Source organism: Balaenoptera acutorostrata, chromosome 11 (assembly GCF_949987535.1).
Source record: "Balaenoptera acutorostrata chromosome 11, mBalAcu1.1, whole genome shotgun sequence".
Taxonomy (NCBI): domain Eukaryota; kingdom Metazoa; phylum Chordata; class Mammalia; order Artiodactyla; family Balaenopteridae; genus Balaenoptera; species Balaenoptera acutorostrata.
The window spans coordinates 79,532,145-79,558,087 of NC_080074.1; the positions used below are offsets into that span (position 1 = coordinate 79,532,145).

General features: G+C 37.6%; 1 protein-coding gene across 4 annotated transcripts in view; it reads right to left on the reverse strand.

Moving 5' to 3' along the window:
- Positions 1 to 25,943, reverse strand: part of FGD4 (FYVE, RhoGEF and PH domain containing 4) — a 222,545-nt gene that overhangs the window by 43,073 nt on the left and 153,529 nt on the right. For 3 of the 4 annotated variants that reach the window (XM_007175668.3, XM_028164903.2, XM_057557362.1), the window contains exons 3-5: positions 25,227 to 25,410; positions 20,023 to 20,530; positions 1,219 to 1,308 (exon numbers count right to left, since the gene is read on the reverse strand). In XM_007175668.3, the coding sequence (XP_007175730.2) occupies positions 1,219 to 1,308; positions 20,023 to 20,530; positions 25,227 to 25,410 (782 nt within the window). The remainder of the gene's footprint in view (positions 1 to 1,218; positions 1,309 to 20,022; positions 20,531 to 25,226; positions 25,411 to 25,943) is intronic. The other variant, XM_057557360.1, reaches the window with a different exon arrangement.

Genomic DNA, 25,943 nt, shown 5'->3' on the forward strand with positions numbered 1-25,943 from the left:
TAATGTCCAGATGGTTGTTTATTTTCTAAATTCACCTCCATTGCATTTTCTTGGGAGGCAAAAAGAATACAAAATTATGTCCTTAGAGACTCCAATAGGTTATTTTAGTAATTAAGACTAAATTCTAAAAGGTCAGCAACAGTAGCTGACAAGATAATATGGCTGAAAAAAAAAAGAAAGAAAGAAAAAAAAGTGCAATGAGGAAAAAACACATTTCCACTAGGGGAATACCTAGAAGTTTCAGGTCTGCAATTGCCATGAGGAGAAACACTGTTTCAAAGGCACAAACCAACATGAATTGATTGACTTATGGTGAAATTCTTTGGAAAGTGAGTATTTGAGTCACAAACACATTGTCTCAGAGAACACAAGTCTTAATCTGGCCCCTTAAGGCTCACCCTAACAGGCATGTAGTCTACTCTAGGAACTGATAAAGAGGTGTGCCCAGGATGGCCTGCTCCCACGAAGTTCCATTTTTCCAACTGCAATAGCGGGACCTCTTCTTGCAACTAATTTACTCAAAGTTGGCAACTTTATCTTTTAGTAAGAGGAGTCTGTATTAGCAGACAATCTACCAATTATCTTGATCTTTTATCACTGAAACAGGATTAAGAGGCCATCGTGTTTAACAGTTATTCTTAATGATGCATTTTAAAACTTTCTTTGCAAATGTATATTTGAGATGATTCACAAGCATCTACCATGATGAAAGTACAAAATGTTATTCACATATTCAACAAATATTTACACCTGGCACTGCTTTTAACGTTTTATGCAAGGCCGAACAAGTGAACTCTCAAAATTCCTTCTGGCCCTATGACTGCAGCAATTCAGATCATTCACAAGGGCTGAACAGCAAGTGAGACAAGAATCAGTGATGTATTCATGTCAACAGCAGAATCTCCTATTTACTAACACGGCCTTCAGGATCACAATAAGTGGGCAAGAAACAGAGTAGTGTTTAGGATTGAAAGACACAGATAAAGGCATTTTGCGACTCATACAGAGAGTCCTTCAATCTGTTTTTTATGAATTATGAAACCTTTATACCTAATGAATTCACTGACAGAGCTGAAAATGTTAGAGAGCTCCTTGAGGAAGTAGCTTTCACTTGCCAAAAATGGCTAGGTCCTTCTTGCAGTTTCTAAAACACTTAAATTACTAAGTTAAAATGATGTATAATGCTAAAAAATAAAATACTGAAAGGGAAAATATTACCTGATCTAAGAGGTCAAGTCGGCTGACGTAAGCTCTTTCTGTAAGCAAAAGTTCATTGGCTATTTTGTGAAGTTTTTGCTCATTAGTCTCCTGAAAACAGAACAGATATTCACATATTAGGAAATAAAGCTTGGACAGTATTTCTCAAGTAATAAATATTATCAAATGGTTTCATCAAGGACTTCCCTGGTGGCGCAGTGGTTAAGAATCCAACTGCCAGTGCAGGGGACATGGGTTCGAGCCCTGGTCCGGGAAGATCCCACATGCCGCAGAGCAACTAAGCCCATGTGCCACAACTACTGAGCCTGCGCTCTAGAGCCCGCGAGCCACAACTACTGAGCCTGCGTGTCACAACTATTGAAGCCCATGCACCTAGAGCCTGTGCTCTGAAACAAAAGAAGCCACCACAATGAGAAGCCCGGGCACCGCAATGAAGAGTAGCCCTCGCTCACCGCAACTAGAGAAAGCCCGCTTGTAGCAACGAAGACCCAATGCAGCCAAAAACAAACAAACAAATAAATAAATAAATAAAATTTTTGAAAAATTGATTTAAAAAAAATGGTTTCATCAAAAGTATTCTTAAGCTTCTCAGGTACCCAATTCCTTTCAGTCATCAAGGAACATCCAACCAGAAATGAAAATTAGAAATCAGCTAGATTTAATCTATGATAACTTCTTTGATCTCTGTATCAATTAACACTATCTTCCACCTTTTCCTTGAAACATCTTTTATCTTTTTTACTTCCCAGACACTTTACTTTCCTCATTTTCCCCCTACCTCTCTCAGGCTACTCTTTGGACATGTTTTTATCACTCTCTCAAAGATCTTGTTTAATTATTAGCTCTATGCACAGAACTTTTTACCTTAAAAATCTTTATTATGGAAAAATTTCAATCATATATAAAAGTAGACAAAATAGTAAAACAAACCCCCATGTGTCCATCACCAAGATCCAACATCAACGCATTGTTAATCTTCTTTCACCTATGCTCGCACCCACCTCCCTCTATCTATATTATTTTTAATTAAATCTAGACTTTAATATTTCTTCAGTTTATATTTACTTAACTCTTAAATATCTTTGTATAACCTTGCTAGTGCCATGAGGATAGGAACATTTTTTCCTTGTTAACTGCTCCATCTCTTGTATCTACTGCAGTGCTTCAATAAAACACTGGCACTCAATAAAATATCACTGAATGAATGAATGAGAAGCAGTCTCACATGACTAACTATTGTTGGACATTTATTACCACTTTGACATGTTGTCAATCTAAGACCAAACTCATCGTTTCTGTAAAATCTCCATCCTACCGCCACCCTCCAACCTTACCATCCTAGCAATGGTTCCATCCCTTTCCAGTTAGCTGACTTAAATTACTTTAAGCTTAGTTCCCTACCACAAAATCCAGTCAGCCACCAACTCCTATTCATGGCATTTTGTCTTTAGCATCCATCTTTTACGCTCTCATCACTGCCACCCTGTTTTGCTCATACCTTATCTCAAGCCCAGGCCAATCAATAGTTGCCCAATTAACTGATTCCATTATGTTTTTTGGCTCTAACCCACCTTGAATACTATCGTATGAGGAATTTTTCTAAAACTCTGCTCTGGGGATGTCCCTGGTGGCACAGCAGTGGTTAAGAATCCACCTGCCAATGCAGGGGACACAGGGCCGATCCCTGGTCCAGGAAGAAACCACGTGCTGCAGAGCAACTAAGCCTGGGCACCACAACTACTGAGCCTGCGCTCTAGAGCCCCCAAGCCACAACTACTGAAGCAAGCATGCCTAGAGCCTGTGCTCCGTAACGAAGAGTAGCCCCTGCTCGCCACAACTAGAGAAAGCCTGCGCACAGCAACGAAGACCCAACGCAGCCAAAAAATAAATAAATAAAATTTAAAAACAAAACAAAACAAAAACCCTGCTCTGCTCACCTAATCCTAATTCCCATAGGAAAAACCAAAATTCTTCAATAGTCCTCTTCTCACTGACAGGATAAAATCCAGACTCTGCGTACCATCCAGAGTTGTTTCTACCTAGTTACTTTGCTGAAATAATTTTCTCATTCTAGGAGAGTATGAAATATAATAAGAGTTTAGTAAAAACTTTAGTACCAAAGCAGACCAAAGTGTACTTTAAACCAGTGTCTGATTTGTGTAAATGCTACATTTTAAACTATGTATAAAATGCTATTAAGTTGTATAAATGCTTCATTGTGTTAAAAACATATGACATCTACTTTATGCTTTATATGCAATATATGTTCTGATGTGGTAAGTTACCATGTTGCTTCTTACAGAACTGAGGTATTTTTATGTGAAGTCTTTAGGGTAAGGTAACATAATACGTTTAAATAATTTGTGGTCTCAGAAACACTGAAATAAGAACTGTGTAGTAATCGAGACTTCCCTGGTGGTCCAGGGGTTAAGACTCCTGGATCTCATTGCAGAGGGCCCAGGTTTGATCCCTGGTTAGGGAACTAGATCCTGCATGCCACAATTAAGAGCCCACATGCTGCAACTAAAAGATCCCGCATGCAGCAACGAAGATCCCGCGTGCCACAACTAAGGCCCGGTGCAGCCAAATAAATATTAAAAAAAAAAACTATGTAGTAGTCAAATTCCATAATTAGTCAAAGTTTTGGTTTAACTTAAACTCAGAGTGAAGTACTAGCATTGTTGCTTGCCTACCTGGCATCCCTTCCCCGCTATCTCTTAATGGTATCCAGATTTGGTTAGTGTGTCTACCCCACTACTATGTAGCCTTTCCTTTGGGGAAACTGACCTTATCCACAGATCAAAAGGGGAGCCCTGAATGGTGTCACAATCAGGAGTATACAGCGATAGGTTCAGGGGCCAATGAGACACGAGGAAATATGCACTGGAAGCTTTGGAAAAGGAGGCTCCCTACTCTTAAGGAGGAACCATGGAAATAGAGATCTCTCTTTGCTGCTCCATGTAAATGAGGGTACATGTAGTCTTGAGTGCTATAAGCAGCCATCCCATAACCACAGAGATGAAGCCAATAAACTTCCTTATTGTTTAAGCCAGGTCGAGTAATACTGGTGTTATTTGTAGCATCCTGATTAATACAAAAAACTTAAATACTAAGAAACATATGCAGTATATTCCATGAAACTGATAAACTTTCAAGAAATTTTTAGACAATCACTATTTATAGAGAAGAAAGTAAAATACTTAATGAACTAAAAATGTGACTTTCAAAGATGTAATTAAGTGTAATAAGTAAATACATAAGAACTCTATCAACATTTCAGAAAAAGTTCTACACACTCACAGGAAATACTGACCTGCACCAACACTACAGCCATTTGTTTTGGTTTTTTAAGCCAGATTTACTGAGATGAAATTTACAATTAGTAAAATTCACCCTTTTGGTGAATAGTTCTAGGAGTTTTGACAAATGGTTACAATCATGTCACCACCACCACCACAATCAAGATACAGAACATTTCTATCGAAACTTTTCTTAGGTCTCTGCAGTCAACCCCACTCCTCTTCCACCACCAGCTCCTAGTAATTGTTGATCTGGCTTGTTCCAGAATGTCATGTAAATGGAATCACACAGTATGTGCCTTTTGAGTCTTGCTTTATCAAAATGCATTTGAGATACATCCAAGTTGTTATTAGTATTAGTAGTTCATTCTTTTCAAGCCCTTCATTTTATTCTAATAGTGGAGATATCTTCTTGACCCACTATACTTTTTTGTATTTTCTAATTCTAGTTCTAGCTAATATCTTTAAAGAAAACAATCCAGCAGAATTTGTGCCATGATAAAATAATACATCTTCTGTAAGTCAGAGAATTCATTAAACAAGTCATAATGTCTATTATTGCTATGCAATGAAGTCACCCCTGAGGTCTTCCATATCCTACAAGATCTTAAATAGGAAGCTTCTAAGAAACAATCTTTTTGCTGACCGCAATTTATACTTTAGCTGAACGTGGCAAATTGTGGGTATCCTGGTCGTATTTTGCAAAATCCAAGGGTATGCCAGCAGTTATTAGTAAAAGCTATATTCCTTCCACACAGATGGTCTTCTAACATTAGGTCCCTGACCTTGCAAAAGCCAACACAAAGTAAACTTGCTGACATATGGTTTAATCACTCACATATAAGGTTTGTGAAAAGTTACTAGGGATTTTGTGGTGGAAGTGACGACATCACAGGCTCATGGAGCCTTTCTTTAGGTTAATCACAACAATAATAGCATCACCACAATAAGAACAGCTAACTATTATTCACTCATTGCTTGTTATATGCCAGACTGTTACAAGTATTTTACACAGATTGACTGGCCCTTACAACAAGTCTATAAAATGGGTGCCATTATTATTCCTATTTTATAGGTAGTATACACACACAACAAAACAAAATTCCAGAGCTTAAAAAAAAAAAATCCAAGGCTCAAAGAGGCCAGGAAACTTGCCCAAGGTCACACAGAACCCAAATGAATCAGATTTTATTCACATAAGAGAGTATGTGATTTTTGAGTAACTCTTCAGTAAATATTTGGCTCTCACTGTAACCTTTCTTTGCAACAAAAAACAAGACTGTATTAAGTGCCTGCAAGTGAACAGACTAACAAAATACTAACTATCCACTTAAAAATGGAATGTGCATTTTAATTTATATACTGATTATTTTTCCAACATAAATTTTATTTAAAGCAGACTTTTTAGCATTTAGTAATAATTATCAGGTATAAAAAATTCAGTCATATTTGATGTAATAATATGATGGCTTCCAAATTTTAAAAAATTAGTTTAGTTTCTGAAACTTACCTATAAGTACATTTAGGGAGAAATATATGGTCTCTCTGCATGTACAGGGCTCAATTACTCTATCAGACTTATGCCTAAATAATGCACAAAGTAGTTTTAAAGCTTCTGGTACATTGGGGCTGTAGCCTGATATTTTTTTAAATAGCACTTTACTAAGAAGTCATTTATTTTTGTGATTCTTTGGAAAACAATAATGGTTACACAATACTGATTTGATGAGTAATCCCATTTGATTCTTTTGGAGCTGAATACACAGGCTTGACTTTTCAAAATAATTATAAATATGCTATTTAAAAAGTATCTTACTTTTGATATTCCTCTATAAAATAAAGGGATTGGTTTTCTTTCTTTTTTTACTTGCAAATATATACTATACTGAAAGCTGATTCTCAGAGTATTGCCTCAAACAAAAATACACTAGAGTATACCTAAACTATCAGAACTGAAAAAGTAAGATACACTCCTCTTACACTAATAGACTATACAATTTATTTTCCCCTGCTCCTCTCTGCTCAATGCATTCCTAGGCTATTACTGTGTACCTTTACACCTCTGAGAATCTTTTCGTAGAGATCTGCTCCATTTTCACTTGGGTTAGGGTCAGCCTAGTTATTAGTCACTGTACCCACTGGCACATGAAGTGTTGCAGTGTCAGTTCTGCCTCCTTCCTTGCAGATGTCACCAGCTCCTGCAGGTCTTTTCAGACCTTTCGGCATGACTCTTCCATATGGCAGGAGCCGGGACAAAGAGCAGCTCTCAGAGTTCTGGATAGGCAGAAAATGCTTGTGTGGAGCCAGCAATTCACTCTTCAGAATCTTAGTGCCATATGCCCTGCACATGCCTCAAAACCCCAAGCAGGGGAGTAGATATTTTGAAAAGAATTTCACAAATGCCAATGAGCAACTGTTTCCTGAAAGATGCTTTAAGGGCAGAATCTTAAACTGTTTAAAAAGGAATCAGATATTGATACTATGCTTTATAACTCTTCAATACATGTTCTCATGTGATTTCATTTTAAGCAGGAAGATTCTTTTCCCCTAAAAACACTGAATCAAAACTACTAAAAGTTCTTATAGCCTTCTCCATATGTATATTTATAACATATTCCATATGTTATATTTAAAATAATATCTATATAAATTATCATGTTTTATAGGACCAGAATGGATGTTTCTTGCTCGTGGAGAATTTCTATCCAAATCTGTCATCAGTTAATTGTATTCTACCATGCAGAAGGAAGATGTGGTTTTGTATAGGTATGTGTCTCTGCATTCCCTGAAGTCCATTCTCTCATAGCAAGATGAGTCAACTTAGGAAGTAAACACTTGGTTTTGTACCACAATTCATGAGATGCATCAACATTTTGATATGTCATTTTTTAATGTATTTACAGACATCAAAATCTTCAGTGTGGTTCCAGGTGATAATTAAAAATTAGATCACAATGATATTTAAATGTCACATAATTAGTCTATCTCAAAACACAACTTAAAATCTTTAATTTTGTGTTAGACACCTTCATTCCAGTATTCTTTCTCAGTATACTAAAGAGCAAGGTAATCAAGGGAAGTTATCACAAGTGAGCGATAGGGGCAACTCCGCTATTTATTGGCACTATTGTATGTTCTTCACATGAATTATCTAATGTAACCCTCTTAATACTCCCGTGAAGCAAGTAGCGTTATCCCCTCATTTTATAGACGAGGAAGCTGTGTCCTAGTGAGGCTGGGTAACCTGCCCAAAGTCACGCAGCTACTAAGTGACTAAGCTAGGATTCAATGCAGGTCTGTGAAAACAAAGTTCGTACTCTGCTACCACCTTTTAACTAAGAGAACTCCCCCTGGATCTGGGGAATAAGAAAATGAGAAGGTAAGGGAACAAAACACAGACTTTGTGTTCTATTAAGATCATGCAATAATGCCATAACTAAGGTCACGTGGTCTCAGGGAAGAGTTCTAATCAGGAAAAAATTTATCACCAGGTTCACATTACAAGAAAAAGAGAACGCCCACTATGACATGCAGGCATTATTCCTTTCCCTGCTTCATAATATAGTGTCACAAGAATAAACAGTCTGGTACTTTAACATGATCCTTCAGGAAGCTTTGGGAGCAAAATCCAAGCCTAATTGTGACCAGCACCAGTATTTTTCGAGTCTATGTCCTCTATACTGTTTATCCAATTCGAAAGAGGAGAATAGGCAAGTGAGAGCTTTTCATCTGAAGGTTTAAATTACATCCTTTTAAGAGAGGGTGGGGGAGAAGGGAGAAAGAGCCTGCACTGAGAAGAACAATTTGGTTACTTGCACAAGATCAGACAGGAAGTGACAGCAAAGAGAGAAGAACTTTGCTCTTCTTACACCCAATTTAGTATACATTAGACTAAACTGTCCTTTGGGTTTAGCAGAAATTAAAGATCAGACACCAAGAAAATGTAATATATACTCACAATCAATAACTGAGTTAAACTATCCCAAGCCTAGGCAGAATATCAAAGTAATAAGGTCACATAAATATTTCTGGTGATGATTCCCCAGAGTTAAAACTTTGTACACATTAGTGAGTGCCTCACATGGCACGAGGCATGCAAACTTATTTCTGTGTATCCTGTAAGGGAGCACCTTAGTTTAAAATAGAACTGAGAGAGAGGGGCTGGGATCTTCAGCAGGTAAGCTATGTTGAACTTTGGTCTATTAAGGGACATCTCAGGTCATGAATCTATTCATCTAGATTTACAAATGAGGAAACAGGATTTTTATTTTATGTTTTATTTAACAAACACAGCTCACATTGTTTCAAGGCACTGTTCTATGTACTTTACAACTATTAAATGATCTATGCCTTGTAAAAATGTTATGAGGTAGGTAATATTACCTCCATTTTACAGATTAGGAAACTGAGATACAGAGATGTTTAAGTGACCTGCTCAAGGCCACATAGCTGGTAAGTAGCTGAGCTGGGATTCAAACATAGAGAGTCTGGCTCTTGAGCCTATCTTCCTGACCACCAGGTTATGGTGTATCACTCTCTGTTTTGTTTTTGTTTTTTTTTTACGCCACGTACAACAACCACTGTGTTTTCAATATCTGACCTTTCCTTTTCTCTCACACCCATACTGAATCTTTGTGTACCCTGTGACCTCCAGGCACCTGACTTTCCAGACTCTGCCTGAGTTCTCCATTTCTGCTAACAACAGGTAATTCATCCTCTCAGCCATGCTCCAAACCTTGGCTTTATCTTTGAGCTTTCCTTTCCCCTTCATCCCATGATATCTTTTTTTTTTTTTTTAAATTTATTTATTTTATTTATTTTTGACTGTGTTGGGTCTTCGTTTCTGTGCAAGGGCTTTCTCTAGTTGTGGCAAGCGGGGGCCACTCTTCATCACGGCGCGCGGGCCTCTCACTATCGCGGCCTCTCTTGTTGCGGAGCACAGGCTCCAGATGCGCAGGCTCAGTAATTGTGGCTCACGGGCCCAGTTGCTCCGCGGCATGTGGGATCTTCCCAGACCAGGGCTCGAACCCGTGTCCCCTGCATTAGCAGGCAGATTCTCAACCACTACGCCACCAGGGAAGCCCATCCCATGATATCTTAAGTAATGGTCATTTATTTATCTTAATCCTCCTTCTCGACTGGTAGTTTTCCTCTTTGAATTTACTGCAGTGACTTGAACACAGTATATGTGCAATATAGATTCACTGTATTTAATCTGAATACCCAGGTTTACTGAGCTACTTAGCTATAATGTCCCAGTAAAGGCCTAGGTCTCCAGGTTAACTTCTAGTTCCACATTCTAAATGATGACCATCCTCACAAGCTCACCAATACCCCCCTGTCCCCCACCCTCTCAGTCCCAGTGGTTCCCATGACACTGCTCTCTCTTCTTCTTTCTCCTCTTAGACAAACCTCTATGTTCCCCTTTCGATTATGCTTGTGCTGTCTAGGGCTCAGTTCTTGGCCTTCTTCTGGTTCCTACACATTCTATTTTGGCAATATTAACCACATGCTTATGTAGATCCTTTTACATTCCTACCCCCTTTCCTGAGCTCCAGATCCGTATTTCATCTGCCTAATTAATATCTCCAAATGGATGTCTTGCAGGTGCCATAAACTGAATAGCATAAAAGTAACCTAATCAGCAACTCTACTCCCTCCCCTCTTTCCAAACGTAATCACTTTCCTTCTTGTCTGTCATCTCAACCAAGGCCTGCAGAGTTATACCAAAGTGCCGTGTCTGAGATCACATAGCTGGGAAGTAATGGGGCTGGGATTGGAACTCACCTCTTAATTCTAAAGCTTTCATCCTTAACCAATAACCCATAATGTCTCCAGAATATTCCATTTTTGTTTCAGGTATCTTTACCTGGACATTCCACAAGTCCTTTAAATTCATTATGTCTAAATCCAATTAATTTTTTTGCCCCCCCAAATATGTTGTTCTTTCTATTCTCTTGTAGTTCAGTAAATGGTACACCGTCTGCCACTTCATCCAAGCTAGGAGTTGAACATGACTCATTCCCTACATCCAGTCACGCAGTTCTCAGAAATCTCTCTCCCTTGTCCTAACCCTCTGCTTCGTCCAGGACCTCTTCCTTTCACACCTGTACCCTGCTCCATCTGTTTTTCCTTTCATCTGAGTCATTTTTCCAAAACCCACAGATGTATAATCATGTCACTTCCATGCTTTAATTAAATGCCTCTTAGGCCAGATAGTATTAGGCTTATGGAAAGTTTGAAATAACATGGGAAAATACCTATGTTTAATCCTACAAAACAGGATGCAGAATGACCATACATTATGCTACTGACATATATTTGTTAAAAATATCAGCTGAGAAAAACAAGCTGGAATGTTAGATATCAAAGCATTTTTCTCTGGGTGGTGGAACTATGAGTGATTTTGTATTCTCTACACTTTGCTGCATTTTCTTGATTTTCTATGAGGATTATTAATTTTTATTCAGACTTTTAAAAATCTTTTTTAAAAAGTCTCCATTGTTTTCAGGGGAAAAAATACAGCTTAGGCACACAAACCCATTGCAATTTATCCTTAGCTTACATTTTCTTTTTAAGCCTATCCTTCTACTCCCACACTCATTTCACTAGCCCTTCTGGCCTCTATTATGAGACCAGAAAACCCCTAAACATGGCAGCTACCCTTTTGTTTCTACTTCTCACACCTGCTCTCAGCCTAGATGCACTCCTCTTCCCTACCTCCCTGTTCCTGTCTATTCTGGACCACCAGCACCTCCCACTCCTCCTTCAAGCCCAATCCTGCTGCTTCTCAGCAGCCTGTCCCTCACCAGCATTCCTTCAGGCACAGCTGTTTTCTCTTCTGTGTTTCCCAAGCCCTTTTTGCACCATATCATGCTGATTTACTTATGTCTTTCTCCCCTCAGCAGACTGAGGCTTTGTGGAAAGGGCTTGCCTTGTTCATTTCTGTTTCCAGCACCAAGGAGAGTGAGCCTGCACACTGAATTTTTAAAGTGAACAATAGGTGGTTTTATTCAGGTGTAGGCTCTCTGAAGCACACTTTTTCTCATTTCTTTCTTATATCTTTCCAACATACTAAACGGAGTCACCACAACATAAAGAAGTTTCTGAGTTCCCCATCAGTTCTAAGTGAATAATGAAAAGCTACCCTCAAGGCATTTATGAACTATCCACATGGTTAGTGAGGAAACTTTTCCATTATTCTACACATCATTTTAAAATGCCTACGACTTTAGTTGGAGCTTTCATTATAATACTAGCAACAATGAAAGATCGATTAGTAAAGCTGGATGATTTCTTCGCTTGTGTTGCCTTTCACTTTCTTGGAATTAAAGCTGATTTGGCAAAAGAAGAAACAGAGGTGTAATTTAATACTTGCCTTCAAATCTAACAAGGCCTCAACAGTTGTCCCCTTATCTTCCAAGAAGTGAACCGAAAGAAATTTAAAGCTTTATGGGGGGCGGGGTATAAATTGGGAGACTGGGATTGACATATACACACTACTATATATAAAATAGATAACTAATAAGAACCTACTGTACAGCACAGGGAACTCTACTCAATACTCTGTAATGACCTATATGGGAACAGAATCTGAAAAAGAGTGGATATATGTATAACTGATTCACTTTGCTGTACAGCAGAAACTAACACAACATTGTAAATCAACTATACTCCAACAAAAATTAATTTAAAAAATAAAAAATAGGGCTTCCCTGGTGGCGCAGTGGTTGAGAATCTGCCTGCCAATGCAGGGGACACGGGTTCGAGCCCTGGTCTGGGAAGATCCCACATGCCGCGGAGCAACTAGGCCCGTGAGCCACAACTACTGAGCCTGCGCGTCTGGAGCCTGTGCTCTGCAACAAGAAAAAGGCCGCGATAGTGAGAGGCCTGCGCACCGCAATGAAGAGTGGCCCCCACTTGCCACAACTAGAGAAAGCCCTCGCACAGAAACGAAGACCCAACACAGCCAAAAATAAATAATAAATAAAAAAAAATTAAAAAATAAAAAATAAAAAAATAAAAAAAAAATAAAAAAAATAAAAAATAAAACTCTATAAAAAAAGGACTTGTAGCCCATCATAAGAAATGGATAACCAAAGTAAGCATTATGTTTTACCTCTCAGAAAACTTTGATATCTCATATTACACCCTATAAAATTAATCAACAATTTTAAGAAATACAATTAAACTTAGTGAGGAGAAATTGAAGGAAAAAGAGGAAAAGTGAGTTAACTTGTATTACACCACTGGTTTTCTGTTTGCAATTTACTTCTCTTTTTTTTTAAATCAAGCCTCACTTTCTTTCTTTTTTTAAAATTAATTAATTAATTAATATATACATTTTTATTTTTGGCTGCGTTGGATCTTCATTGCTGTGCATGGGCTTTCTCTAGTTGCGGCGAGTGGGGGCTACTCTTCGTTGTGGTGCGCGGGCTTCTCACTGTGGTGGCTTCTCTTGTTGCAGAGCACGGGCTTTAGGCGCGCGGGCTTCAGTAGTTGTGGCACGTGGGCTCAGTAGTTGTGGCCCACGGGCTCTAGAGCGCAGGCTCAGTAGTTGTGGTGCACAGGCTTAGTTGCTCTGCGGCATGTGGGATCTTCCTGGACCAGGGCTCGAACCCAGGTCCCCTGCATTGGCAGGCAGAGTCTTAACCACTGCGCCACCAGGGAAGTCCTGCAACTTACTTCTGAATGTGCTTTTCTGTCATTTTTTCCCTTAGGAGATAATTATCTTTCTTAACTTTTGAGTATGTTCAAAAGTTATAAACCCTCAAGGCTTATATAAAACTATAATAAGTAAAATAGCAATTAAAAAACCAGAAATAAGCAGGAAATAAACATTTACATTTTTTAAAAAATATGTTTCTATAAGTCTCTACATTGTGGACACCACCTTCATCTATCTGCCCACTTCACTACATAATTTCTTTCATTTTTGGTGAAAGGAAAGATTAACTTTTAAAAAATCTGTTTCTTAAAAAAAAAATCTGTTTCTTTTATATTCTTGATAAAATTGCTATTATTATAGTTTTAATACATTGCTACTCTGAGCTTATGTTGGCAATAACAGAGATTCGTTATTTATAAAAACGTTAGTCTTAAAAAGTGCATATCTACACACTGATATTTGGCTTGCTGTATGAAATAGAGAGGAAGGAAATACTTTGAATAAATCTCAGAAAAAACTACTAATCAACCCATGGAAATATAACCTGGATATTAAAAGACTTGTGAAAACTGTGAAGAGAAATTTTCATTTCCATGGCACAAATTGATGAGTGCAGCATTCAACATAGTGCATTTCTACTAAAGCTCACCCACTGAAGCCTACAAATCTGAGAAAAGATAACTATTTTTAATGAAATTCATTCTAACCCATTTACCTGAGTCTCCTAATATAGTTTAAGCTATTTATGTAAACCCAAATTCATCATGCCAAACAAGAATTATAATACTGTTGTTATCCCCTGATGCCCTCAAGTACCATTCCTGAGTGCTCACATGCATACACACTACGATAGTCGTTGACCCCTACCTTTCCTGTAACTTATGGGTTTTAGTATGTTTCCTTACAATGTTGTATAGATGTTATGGAAAAACCCGAACAAACTTTTTGGCTCACCCAATAACATCTTCTTTTTAGTAGATTTCAATCTGTAATCTGCTGTAATACATGATTAACCTTAATTTAAAGATACTATTAACACGTTGTGGTTGAAAGCTAAAGGTATCATAAGGTGCTAAAATTTTTCTTTGATTCTGAGATTTTAAAGAATTATCTGCTTACTTTGAGGTGTCTGGCTATATTTAGATCACTGGTGCAAAAAGTTTAAACATTGGAAAAGTGTTGCTTTGCTAAAGTATAGTAGAGTCAACAGTTTCAATGAGGTAGGTATTATCTTTTACATGGTAAAAATAACAGTATTCTATATTCACCACTGTAAGTGATTCTTGATCAAAATACATCAGATAATCAGTGAAAGAGTTACACAAGCTGAGACTATTTTCAAGTCTGTACTCAATTATTAATAATGATTGTTCAAGATCTATTTTAATATGTATCTACTTTCCTGAACTATCTTTGCAATTCTATTGTCCCCCCACTTTCCATCCCCCAATCCCTCATTCTTCCACTCCTGGTGCGCAATTCAGGAAATGTCCATTAAATTTAATTCTGGTTTAAATGAAAGTTAATAAGACTATTCTGATGTAAATCTCTATATCGAGTTATATAAAGACTGAGGTAACTTTTTTACAGTTGTCTGCATAGTGAAACTCAAATACTCCATGATGTCTTAGAAGTTCAACACATTAGATGGTTTAAGAAGCAGCTGACGGGAGGGATAAATTGGGAGACTGGGATTGACATATACCCACTACTATATACAAAATAGATAACTAATAAGGACCTACTGTATAGCCCAGAGAACTTTTCTCAATACTCTGTAATGAACTATATGGGAAAAGAATCTAAAAAAGAGTGGATATATATATATATATATATATATATATGTATAACTGATTCACTTTGCTGTACAGAAAAAAGTAACACAACATTGTAAATCAACTATACTCCAATAAATTTTTTTTAAATGTGTATGTTGGGAATGACCATGAAGTTCAAGTCATCGGGGTGCAAGACATTTGAAAGGACATGTTAGGGGATAAGGTTGAAATACTGGGTCAGGGCTTTGGAAAGTTCTCCAACTGATACAATGAAATCTTTCTACATAATTTTTAAGAAATATATAGCCATTTAGAAATTTTTAGGCAGAATAGTATGTGATCTAAGCTTCTCAGGGTGACAGCATATTGCAACAGTGAGAAGCATGGAGTTAGGCTGGAGCTAGACTGCTGGGTTTCTCAAACTTTTTTTTTTCTTATCTGCCAAAGAAAAGTATTGGGCAGTAGGAAAAGCACTAGCTTTGAGTTAGGCAAATTTGCATTGAACTCTCTATTCTGTCACTTATTAGATTTGAAATCTTAGATAAGCTACTTAATCATTCTGAGACTCAGCTTTATTATCATTATATCTATAGTGCTAGGTTGATATTAAATGAAATAATTATGTAAAGTGCCTAGCAGTTAACAGATGCTCAGTTAATGGTTACTATCATTTTTATCATTATTATGTAATCTCATAGAATATATGTCCTCTGAGAATATGAACTAAAGGTTTTCATCGTGTACATAATTGTTTTAAGGCATCAAATGGTGCTACACCGTAGAAGTGACATGAAAACCAATTTGAGATTACAAACAGGAAGATGGGTCAGATTGCCTGTTCCTTCAACAGATCGCTGGTTGCACTGTAGTGTTAATAGTTTTAGAATCTTGTGTACAGCACTATTTTATCTAGTTACTTTTAAAGTTATTTGTAAATAATTTTCTAAATATAATACAGATCTGTGAACTGAGAGATCCACTACATTTAGGTCTTAAAGAGAACAGAAAATCCTGCATATCCTGCCCAGATATGTCACTATTTGCTAGATATAGTAATTTTTCTCTTTTTAAAAATATATGACAGCTAGCTCAAGTTTTTAGTAAATGGTATTAAAAGGAACATCAAGATGCTTTACATTGAGTCTGTGTCATTTTATAATTTGGTATTAAAACAAGAAGACATCATGCAAGGGAGGAGCACTAGTAAATTGAGTCCTCTTTAGACAAAGCTGAGAAACATCTTTTTAGTTGCAGGGAGCAGCACAACAGAACCTGCTATAATCATATACAGATGATGAGAATTTGTCTAATGTTTTATGGTGAATCATTGATGAGGCCAGCAGAAGGAAAATTTGTAGAAATAAAATCACCTTGACAGTAGAGTACCAGGGTCAAAAAGCAAAGTCAAGTCAATGTCCTTAGCTTTAATAAAAACAGTATGATCTGTCATCAACACAGCATTTTTACACTCGTGGACAATGCACTCTGAGATCTCCTGCTGTGTTTCACTTGATTTTTACCAAAACCAACAAAGGACAACTTATAGCTGGTGATTCATTGTGACAGGAGAAAGCCATAAAGATACGCATGTTTATCATTAATCATTAGAGAAATGCAAATCAAAACTACAATGAGGTATCATCTCACACCGGTCAGAATGGCCATCATCAAAAAATCTAGAAACAATAAATGCTGGAGAGGGTGTGGAGAAAAGGGAATCCTCTTGCACTGTTGGTGGGAATGTAAATTGATACAGCCACTATGGAGAACAGTATGGAGGTTCCTTAAAAAACTAAAAATAGAACTACCATACGACCCAGCAATCCCACTACTGGGCATATACCCTGAGAAAAGCATAATTCAAAAAGAGTCATGTACCAAAATGTTCATTGCAGCTCTATTTACAATAGCCAGGACATGGAAGCAACCTAGGTGTCCATCATCGGATGAATGGATAAAGAAGATGTGGCACATATATACAATGGAATATTACTCAGCCATAAAAAGAAATGAAATGGAGGTATTTGTAATGAGGTGGATGGAGTTAGAGTCTGTCATACAGAGTGAAGTAAGTCAGAAAGAGAAAAACAAATACAGTATGCTAACACATATATATGGAATCTAAGGAAAAAAAAAAAAAGAAAAAAAGGACATGAAGAACCTAGTGGCAAGATGGGAATAAAGACACAGACCTACTAAAGAATGGACTTGAGGATATGGGGAGGGGGAGGGGTGAGATGTGACAGGGTGAGAGAGTGTCATGGGCATATATACGCTACCAAATGTAAAATAGATAGCTAGTGGGAAGCAGCCGCATAGCACAGGGAGATCAGCTCGGTGCTTTGTGACCACCTAGAGGGGTGGGATAGGGAGGGTAGGAGGGAGGGAGATGCAAGAGAGAAGAGATATGGGAACATATGTATATGTATAACTGATTCACTTTGTTTTAAAGCAGAAACTAACACACCATTGTAAAGCAATTATACTTCAATAAAGATGTTAAAAAAAAAAGATACGCATGTTTAGACCCTTGTAAAAAAAAAAAAAAGCAGCAGCTGACAATCTGGAGGGCTATGCTAACAAAGGAATATACCTACATACAACAGCACAGAATTATTATATTATTATCACTAAGGAGAGACTTAAGATCAGACTCAGTTTATATTCTTCAACTAAAGAATTTTAGAACCCTTTAATTAGAGAATTTAATTGATTTGTTCAAGGTCATAATGTTGGTTAGTGGATGAATAAGAAGTAGCATCAAGATTTCCTGGTTCCAATTGTTTAGTCTACTATATACTACTAACTTAAAAAATTTTTTAAGTTTATTTTTTATTTTTAATTGTGGTAAAATACACTTATCATCTTAACACTGCTAACATTTATGTTTGCATTTTGGAACAAGGAAAGGCAATGTAACAAGCACTAATGCTTGCTACTCTAAAGCAGCAAAAGAGAACACGTTGTCACCATGAAGAAATTACATTCTAATACTCCTTTTTGGATGGGAGACTCATGTGGTATTTGGATCAACAGCTCTGCAGAGAAAATTTCCTTTTTCTTCCCACATATAGCATGTGCCAACCACTGCTTAAATGCCCATTAGGAGAAAGACCAGATGTACTATTCCATGTCTCACTAATTTAATAGGAAGCCCTATTAAGTCTCTCCCAAACCAAATAAGACTCATCTATGAAAATGTATACATAATAATATATGACAGGGGGAAAAAAGTAGTACCCAGCAACCACAGGCATCATCACCAATTAAAATATTTCCCTTAATAAAAACAGCTCTTACTGTTTTACAAATAGTTGCTGGTGGCATCATCCCAACTGTAAAAGAATAGATGTGAGTCTTGAGTTCCTTGGTTCTAAACTTTTTTTCCATTCACCGTGATTTAAATACAGAGACACTAAAATCTACTATTATATCGAGATGTAAAGAGATTCACTTTGCAAAGTCCTGTTTCTTTAATGTTTCAGATATTGTTACCAAGTATGATTCACTTTCTCCCACTCACTTCCTTATTTAAACTTTCTCTGCTTGAGAGTCAGCATTTAAAATTAATTCACTAACTGGAAGAAAATAAACTACTGGCTCTTTGCCTATTTGTGATTTTTTTTCAGGATCACTGTAAATTGAACTATAAGATAGACTTCATTTTAAAGTTCTGAACACATCAGTCAATCATTTTTTACTCTAATATTTTAGTATCAGTCCTTTTAAATTTCTGGCTATGTTAGTGCCACTTAAGATACAGCATCATAAAAAAAATTCTAAATAGATTTAGGACTTGGATTTATCCTTTACAAATTTTCCTGTAATTGTCCAATTTTCAATTCTCAGCTCTCCTACAAAGATTGTTGTTTATAATCTATAAGAGAGACTAAACAATGGAAACTTTTTTCTTGTCTTCAGAATTATAAACAACTCCCCACTCCAGGGAACACTATGATAATGCTTATATACCATCTTTGATCCAAGAAATTCCAAGTGCTTTGTAAAAGCCATATTTATTGATCTTTCCAAAGCACTATATTCACATGAATAAAGAATACAAATGCAATAGTCTTGTTACTGAAATTGTATAAAAGTTTCTGCTATAGCACAGGTAGACTATGAACATATTTCACCAGCAAATCAGCTCTTTGTTAGCTCAGAAATGCCGTTCAGGTGGTTCATCAAACTGCTGCTCTGATTAGAAAGGAAATGAACTTCTAGTTTGCCACAGTCTCTAGTCTATTCCTCATGGCCGCTGCATTCATTGACATTTCCTGCAATTAGGCATTTACACTTGTGACTTCTTGCATCAGGACACAATACCGGCCTGAGAGTCAGGGCACAAGGGGTCTGGACTTTTACTGTGAGCCTGGAAAATCACTTAAGCTTCCTGGGACTGTTTTTTCTTCTATAAATGAACTACTGAACCAAGATGATCTTCAGGATTATATAATTTCCTGTTACTTAGACCATAAATATTAGGGATGCAACCTTAACATTTGGGCAACAAATAACATTTTCTTCCGATGTAAGTAAAAACAGTATGTTTGTGGTTTTCCTATAGCAAAGTCTTCACACTGTTCTGAATCTTGAAATCATAATAGAGAGATGAACAGAAATTACATAGAAGAAAAAGTGGACTATCTCCTCAGAGTAGGGGAAACATGCATCATCAGCTAGAGCTTGAAAACTATTCAACCAGTGGTGTAGGGGATCTGACTTATTCATCACATAAATGCTATAAAATAGTTTTCAAACCGTAGTGGAATAGTCAGTGCTTGAGACTTCCCTGGTGGTCCAGTAGGTAAGACTCTGCGCTCCCAGTGCAGGAGGCCTGGGTTCAATCCCTGGTCGGGGAACTAGATCCCGCATGCATGCCGCAAGAGTTTGCATGCTGCAACTAAGTCCACATGCCGCAACTAAAGATCTTGTATGCCGCAACTAAACATACTGCAACGAAGATCCCGCGTGCCGCAACTAAGACCCGGTACAACCTAAATAAATAAATAAATATTAAAAAAAAAAAAGTCAGTGCTTCTTCCTAGTTATGCTTTACCTTTATCTCATGGTGCTGGTCCAGCTGTTCCAGTTCTAGGGGGCTTTCTCCATCTTCCCTCTCCTGTACCTTGGCTTCTGTGTCTGCCCTTCCTTCTTCCAGGGGGAGCACTGGGCCGACATGTAAAGTCCTGCAGCTACTGTCAGAAGCATTTTCATCACAGTCATTTGTTGTGGGGGATGCAGGGTCTGTGGCTGTTTCCTGTCTTTCTCCATTCACTAAGTTTGTATCGGGCAAGGGTTCAGAAGTCTGAATAGGAGTATCCGGGCTAAGAGTGGCCGCTTTATCCTCCTCACATTCCATCTGGGTTTGTGCTGCTACCATACCGTTAGCCACACAAGTCTGTGCACCCTGAGATTGATCTGTATCATTTCCCTGCTTCTGTGGTGAGTGTTGGGAGAGGAGTTTTTGCTGAGGTGTGGTTGTCAATCCATGCCTTCCTGGGGTTCTAGGCGCATTTAGGTTCACAGCAGAATCTTTTTTCAAATCACTGTAATTTGATAATGAGCTAAAAGATAAAATACAAAGGAAGTATGAAAATGTTGGCATGGACAAGTTCTAGAATAAAAACAAATTTATTCTAGCTGCTTAGGGATATTTAGTGAAGACATTTTTTTTCCCTCTGATGGTTTTAGAAACATAGGTTAAGAATATCCCAGAGTAATTCTCAGTCTTTTAGGATGCTAAACATTTAAATAAAGATGATAAGCCTGAGCTTTACATATAGGGTTGAAAACATTTCCTTGGGCTGTTTATTAATATACCTAGTTAGTAAAGACTTAGATGTGCAAAATATTTAATAAGGCCATCTTATCCCAAGATTTTTACTTTCTTAACATTTTAAAAACGAGTATAGTTAGCCCTCAATTTATGAACAGGTTAGAAACAAAGGTTATTTTTCTTTGGAAAGCAGGACACATTTCTCAAAAACTTTATTGCACATGTTGCCATAGCCTCCTAACTTGTCTCTCTGCTTCCACACAGATCCCCTCCAATCTAGTCTTCCCAAGTTGGCCACAAAGATCAAACTCTCAGGGTTTTCCCAAACACTTGAAGGTAAATCTGGCATCTTGATCATGGCCTATAAGACTCTATATACTATAGCCCCCACTAGCCCTGGCCTCATAAAATGCTATTCTCTCCTCACTCACTGTGCTCTTGTCATACTAGTCACCTGCTGTTCCCATCCCCAATAAGCAAATGTGCATATCTAAGGGTATTGTAGCTGCCATTCTCTCTGTCCAGGGCAATCTTCCCCAAGTCAATGGTGTGGTTTACTCCTTCCCATCATTCAGGTTTCTGCTCAGATGTCACCTCAAAGATGCTTAATCCTAATAGTACATTGGAATTTAACTGCCAATATATAACAATGTTCCTATGGAAATATTTATATAGTACTTTAATCTAGGATTCCAGTGAGGACAAACACAAAACTCTGGACTTCAGTCTTGAAGAGATTCTTATGACCTAATGAGGAGAAAAAATTAAAACAGACTAATGCTCTGTGATGGTACAAAATGTGCTCGTCTTGTTCTCTGCTTTATCCCCACCTCTGAGCACAGCACTTGACATGTGACAGTGCTCAATAAATAGTTGAGGAGCAATGAATAACTCATTGTGATGGTGATCATGACAGTAATTCAATAATAGCAGCTAACATTTATTAACTGCCAGAAACTACATTAAGCCCTTTACATTGATGATCTTGTTTCATACTCATAATAATTCCAAAATAGGGACCCCACAAATAGAGAAATTGAGGCTTAGAAACTTATATAATGGGGCCAATGTAACATGGCTAACAAATAATAAAGCCCGTGTTCAAACCGTGAAGTCTGACTCTAAATCCTGTAGTCTTAACCCCACATTATAATAATACACTGAACAGGAAGGATGGACTGAGGAACAGGTGAGCAGGCCACATACAAAATGTGGGAAGAAAGTCCAGGGCTGGCATCTTCCTCAGCACAAGCAGAGGTTATGGGATGAGGGCTCATGAGGGATGTGGGGAAAGGGCACAGCAGAAAGGTCCATGGACAATGCTGAGATGTGTGTTACTGTCTCCCTTCACTGTACTCCTCCCAGATACTGCTGATCTGGACTGGAGAACGGAACAGGGAATAACGACTGACAGTAAGAAAGCAATAAGAGAAGAAAAAAGACACCGTAAAGTTTATCACCACAGGAAGGAAAGGAAAAATCTGGTAGGGGAAAATGTCATATAAAAGTTGGAGGTTGTCAGTATAAGTAAATGTGACACACTCCACCGTTGATATCTGCCTTCTAGGAGCGTATCCCTTAGGCCTAATTTCTCCAAAAGCCCTTGAAGATTTGAATGAAACTGTCCTCCTTTTCCTCAACACATCAGTGTGCAGCAACACAGTGGAAAGATCCTTAGCAGATCCTCTGAACCAAACTTTGGACTTACTTAGGATCTTTGGAAAGGACCACTTTGGATGACAAGTAAGAATTTCCTGTAATAAGTGACATCCAGGGGATATGTGTGTGTGTGGAGGGGTGTAGGATAAGGTGGGGAGGGAAGGTTTAGTAAAAAGCAGTGGTTCAACCAATAAGTAGCAGATTCCTGTAGATGACAAACCATGGGGAGAAACCGTTGGCCTTGCAGTGTCCTTGGGAAAAAACAATGTTCAGTTTTGTGAGAAAATGTTATTTACTTCTTTCTAAAATCCTAAAGTCTTTCATAGGTCAAAAATCCTAGTTTCTCTTACTCTCAAAAAATGAAAACAAAAACAAAAAATGGAATAATAAACCACAGTAAAAAATAAATAAATAAAATTCACTTACTCCAAATACATCCTCCAAATCACTCCTATTAATAAACCAGAGCTACTTAGATTATTGCAAAGAGCAAAACTATGACTCATGGGTAAGGTTTTGATAGTGCCGTATGATCTTACATGACCCCACTGTAACAGGCATTGGTTCTTCCTGTCAATTTACTGTGGTAAATCAGAGCCTGCAGAATCTTGCTCTATTCCACCAAGTGCTAGTTTAAGCTGTAATAACTGGGGTAAAACCGGACAGCCACAATGCACATGGACCTCACTGAACAAGGAATAAAAACTTCCATTCAAGTCCTATAGATCCAATGCAACACTAACCCATACTTTTTAGGGCCTATTCCTACTGGAAATACCTCATTAAAAACATGTAATTATTTTTCGTACCGGCAGTGGACTCTGCCACAGGTAACATTCCTTCACCAGATTGGCCCAAATGCTCACATTACAACCTATCTGCTCTTAGAACAATTTTGCTTAAAATGCCATACATTATAGCACATCTTTCCTTAGAGCCAACCTTCAAGTTTTGCATCAAAAAATGACTTTGAGGGCTTCCCTGGTGGCGCAGTGGTTGAGAATCTGCCTGCCAATGCAGGGGACGCGGGTTCGAGCCCTGGTCTGGGAAGATCCCACATGCCGCGGAGCAACTAGGCCCGTGAGCCACAATTACTGAGCCTGCGCGTCTGGAGCCTGTGCTCCGCAACAAGAGAAGCCGCGATAGTGAGAGGCCCGCGCACCGCGATGAAGAGTGGCCCCCGCTTGCCACAACTGGAGAAAGCCCTCGCACAGAAACGAAGACCCAACACAGCCATAAATTAATAAATAAATAAATAAAAATTTAAAAAAAAATGACTTTGAATCTGTTAACTCTGAAAGAGTGAAAGAAAACTGATTTGGAAAAATATATTGAAAAAAATTGATATGGAAAAACTGCATGTTTTGTGTATGGAGAGGAGGAATACAAACAGTGGGTTACCAAAATAGTGAGGCTCAGAGGACTCAGTCTTTGGAATACTGACCCATTCGGGGCTTCCCAAAGCTACCCCCAAATCTGAGGATACAGGCTCTGGCATGCACTATGGATAGGGGTCAGGGCTCCATCCCCTCCTTTTATTATGCAGTCACTGGACATGGCCCTGGGAATCTGCAAACATGCTATTGAATCGACTTGCCATGAGAACCAAAAAATTTTCAATGGAAATAAATCATTCTAGGAAAGATTACTATAATTTAAGATATCAAAGGTATTAAAAATCCTACTTCTGAGGGGGAGATGTTGAAGTTTAAATATTTATGACTCAAGTTCCCATAATTGATTAAGAACAAAAAATGAAGACAGGCTTCTGAACTACTTTTCTCTAGAACTTGTTAGTAAATATAGTCTCACAAGCGAGGGACACCGCAGTTTTGTACTTGGTCACAATTTCCAGAAGATCTTAAAGTATTTCTAAGCTATGATTCATTACATAAATAACAATGCATCCTGCAAATAACTAATGAAATCATCTAATGGGAAACCATTCCCAAATATTACTCTAGAATGAATGGAAATATTTGGCTTCAAGGACGAAAGTAAAGTTATACATACTGTTTAATTACATACAGACTTTTGGTGATACATAATAAAATCCTTCTGATAAAATTTTTTAAAAATTCTATTTAAGTCAGTGATGGGAATTCTAAGAAAAAACAATTGAAGGTCATATAAGTAGAAAAGCAACTTATGTGAGCTTTTTTTTATCTTTAAGTGAGAAATATACATTTCGGCTACCTTTGTGAACCGTCAGGACTAAAGAATATAAAATTATATCTAATAAATATGAATGGAAATTTAGCATGAATTTTGTTATTGCCAGTATCTCTTCACAAACCTAGTACAGTACAGGGGTATGGGGAGAGGGGAAACAGGGACTGAATGGATACAGAAGACCCACATTAAATAAAATGGGTCAGAAAGAAGAGATGGGACAGGCCCACAGGAGTTAAATTCAAGCATATGAAGTGAGAAGCAAAGAAACAAGAGACAACTTCCTGCGTTTCCAACCCAGATATCTAGTGACCAATGGAATGACCCCAGGGAGTAACAACACACAGAGTGACATACACAGATACGCAGGAAATGAGATCTACACAGCACACAATGTGATGAGAAGGCTGGGGCACAGAGCACTGCACACAGGTAATATATAATATAATATAATATAATATAATATAATATGAATGAGAATTCATATTAGGGCAAGATTAGTATTTTAAAAATTCACTCTTTCTAAAGGCCTACCAAACCTAATGGAATAAAATACTCTCTTTTTTATTTTAAAATCTGTAACTCTATCATACTTTTTAAAAAACCAGCTTTCTTCTCCCCTCTGCCTTCTCCCATTGTAAGTTAGCTCTTACCTGCCTCCTTCAAAGCGACTGATGAGATCTGATACCTTACTTGGTTTTTCTTTTGAGACACAAGAAGCAGAGGCAGGTTTAACTTCCTCCATCCTTGGTTTTGCACTAGATAAAGCTTTATGCCTGGGGGTTTGGTGTATATTGGACGAAGGTGAATTCTGCAGGTGTAGTGGCTTTGGAGGCACTGTAGAAAAAGAATTAATAGAATTCAGTATTTCACTGATATTTGTTCCTTAACAAAAGAATTCTGGTGTCCTGGGTGCAAAAATCTTTACCATTATCAATCTTTTGTAAAGGGGTCTGTCAAATTTGTACTGAACCTTAACCAAGAGACTTTTATCTATCTTGGACATTTACTCTGTGTCCTGTAGAAATCCCATCTCCAAGATTCAAGTGGTTCTTTTAATTTTAAGTGATTTTAAATATGGCTTTATTAAACATCTATGGATCTACATATGGCTATGACATTCCAAACTCTAATACATAGCAGTTATTTATCTACACAGAGAAAGGAAAGCACTAAATTTGAAACTAATTCCTAGACATACATTGCTTGCTATAAAACAGATTTTCTAATAACAGGGTGATAATGGATATACTAGAAACCAGAGCTAGTAGGTTAGACATAAAAGCCAACAAAAAAACCAACAAACAACAGTAATATAATATTGCACTACTTAAAGCATCTTCCCAGTTAAAAGCACCTTATCTCATTTG